The 2,078-nt window shown below is 55.2% G+C and overlaps 1 protein-coding gene across 2 annotated transcripts; it reads right to left on the reverse strand.

Moving 5' to 3' along the window:
* Nucleotides 1–279: 279 nt before the first annotated feature.
* IUM83_14514 lies at nt 280–1,869 on the reverse strand (the record flags this gene model as incomplete). 2 transcript variants are annotated; one of them, XM_067939267.1, is made up of 2 exons in its annotated part: nt 280–583; nt 779–1,869. In XM_067939267.1, the coding sequence occupies 2 exons, from the start codon at nt 1,867–1,869 to the stop codon at nt 280–282; spliced, it is 1,395 nt and encodes a 464-aa protein (XP_067793545.1). The 2 variants fall into 2 exon arrangements, with proteins under 2 accessions (XP_067793545.1, XP_067793544.1); XM_067939268.1 differs by having other exon boundaries at nt 280–1,869.
* Between the last annotated feature and the right edge of the window lie 209 nt (nt 1,870–2,078).

The following is a 2,078-nucleotide window of genomic DNA, read 5'->3' on the forward strand; positions in this document are numbered from 1 at the left end:
GTTTACTTCTAGTCTAAATAGATCACGCTGTGTTTACTTTCTAAACGACTGGCTGCGAAAGAGCAGCAAACAGCGAAGACTAAGTAAGGAAACTAATACATGAACATTTTTCAAATTGCTTTTTAAAAGCGATTCGATAAAGCTTCCGACATTACAGCCGACGCATCAGTTGTCAGCATGACTGTATTCTGTCCAACGCAACATGTACACTACAAGTTAAAGACGACAATCGTCGTGTCAAAAAAAAAATTAGCCCAGTCCGGGATGATGTTGGCGATGTTAAAACTCCAGGACCAGAAGCCAGTCGTCATCCACACTGCCGCCCGAGGGAGGGGTGAAGTCCACGCGCGTGCCATTGCCGTTGCCGAGGACACTCACCGTTGCGTTTGCGTAGTATTGACCGTCACGCGGGGAGAACCAGCGGGCGCTGCCCGAGCGTTCGGATCCGTTGCCCAGCTTGAGGCTGAAGGAGTCGCCGTGGCCAGTGTAGACGAAGTAGCGGTCGCGGTTTTCCGAAGCGAGGACAGAGATGTACCTGATTCCCTCGAATGCATTGACAGACACGTCGAGGTAGCCACTTGGACTTGCGAGGAGCTGGCGGGCTGGTTCGAGGAGCTCCAGTTCTTCCGAGGAGAAGTTTTGCAGCGGTTTAGTGATGTACTGGATTTGAGTCGCGCCCTCGAAGAAAATGTCCTGGCGCCAGGAACCCGAGGCGTTTTGGCTGGCTGAAGGCGAGTAGTAGTCGCTCTCGCGAAGCAGATCAGCCTTAGGTTCGTACATCTGCCACACGCTGTTGGCGCCGTAGGTGAAGCCCGTGGCGCCGCCGTAGACTCCATGGTACAGGCCAGTACGAACTTGGGAGGCATTCCAGATCGGGAAAGCAGTCTTGAAGTTGTCGTGCGCGCCTTCGTAGTGGTTCTCAAGGTCCAAAACGGGGCCAGTAAACTCGTCTCTCATCTTGGCGATGAGCTCGTAGTTTTTCGTCGAGTCCCAGGTCGTGTACGGTGTAAATCCGCCGAGAGCATCCGGGGTGGCGTGACCCGATTGCACGCCATTAATCGACACTCGATCTTCCTCCTTTGGTAGCATCAGATGTCCGTAAGCCTCCGGGGTGTTCTCGGGTCTAGAGATCCAGCCAGCGGTCGGGTGGAAAAGTATCACCGGCTCGTAGCCCTGTGCAGTTTCCGCGTCCTTCACTCCAGTGCGCATGCTCACCCAAATGTCGGTAGTGTCTTCTAATGGCCCAAGTAGCGTGGCAGGATCCACGTTCGGGTCAGCCGCGTACGACACCATGGCTTCGCTTGTGTTACGCGCCCAAATACAGTCCGAGTCGCCGCCGAGAATCTTCGGCAGACCCGGGTACCGATCACCAATGTACTTGCCCCACTCGTACGCCGTCGATTCATTAAAGATCGATGCCTCATCATTGTGCCAGCCTCCGTTCACCCAGCGACCCCATACCGGGACCAGCGCAACGAGGATACCATAACTCGCAGCTAGATCCACGGTCCAGTCGATCAGCTGGAAATACGCGTCATTCGGCTGCGTCGTGTCCGAGTTGTTGTACGGCAAGTCCCCGTAAAAGTTGGCGCGGGTGGTGCCGTTCAACTCCGCAATCACCACCGTCTGCACCACGTTATAGCCTTGTTCAGCACGAGTCTTGAGGTAGAAATCGATCGAGGTCTTGTTCAGCTTGTGTGTCAACTCCCAAGCGGTGTCAGCCTGCCAGAAGAAAGGTTCGCCGGAGGTCGTGCGGGTCAGGTATCTCCCACAGCGCGGGGCGGTGATGGCGAGGTCGTGCCATGAGGGGTCTGCCAGAGTAGTGGAGGCTAGGCCGATCAAACCGGCGAGTGCGGCTTGAATCTTCATCGTCGTTGGTACGGCACTGTACCTCGAGAGACGAGGGAAGCTCGAGCCGAATTGGAGAATGGTCAAGGGACTTGTCTTTTTCTAGTCGTATGCTGCTCGCTTGGTGACAAAGGCTCGATGCGCGATTTACCATTCGGGAACGAGCCATTCCCGCCTTCATCCACAACGCAAATATGGCTGCCCGCACAGTACGTTGAAGTGATACCAGC

The sequence above is a fragment of the Phytophthora cinnamomi genome (genome assembly GCF_018691715.1).
Source record: "Phytophthora cinnamomi strain GKB4 chromosome Unknown Contig28, whole genome shotgun sequence".
NCBI classification, from domain to species: Eukaryota; Oomycota; class Peronosporomycetes; order Peronosporales; family Peronosporaceae; genus Phytophthora; species Phytophthora cinnamomi.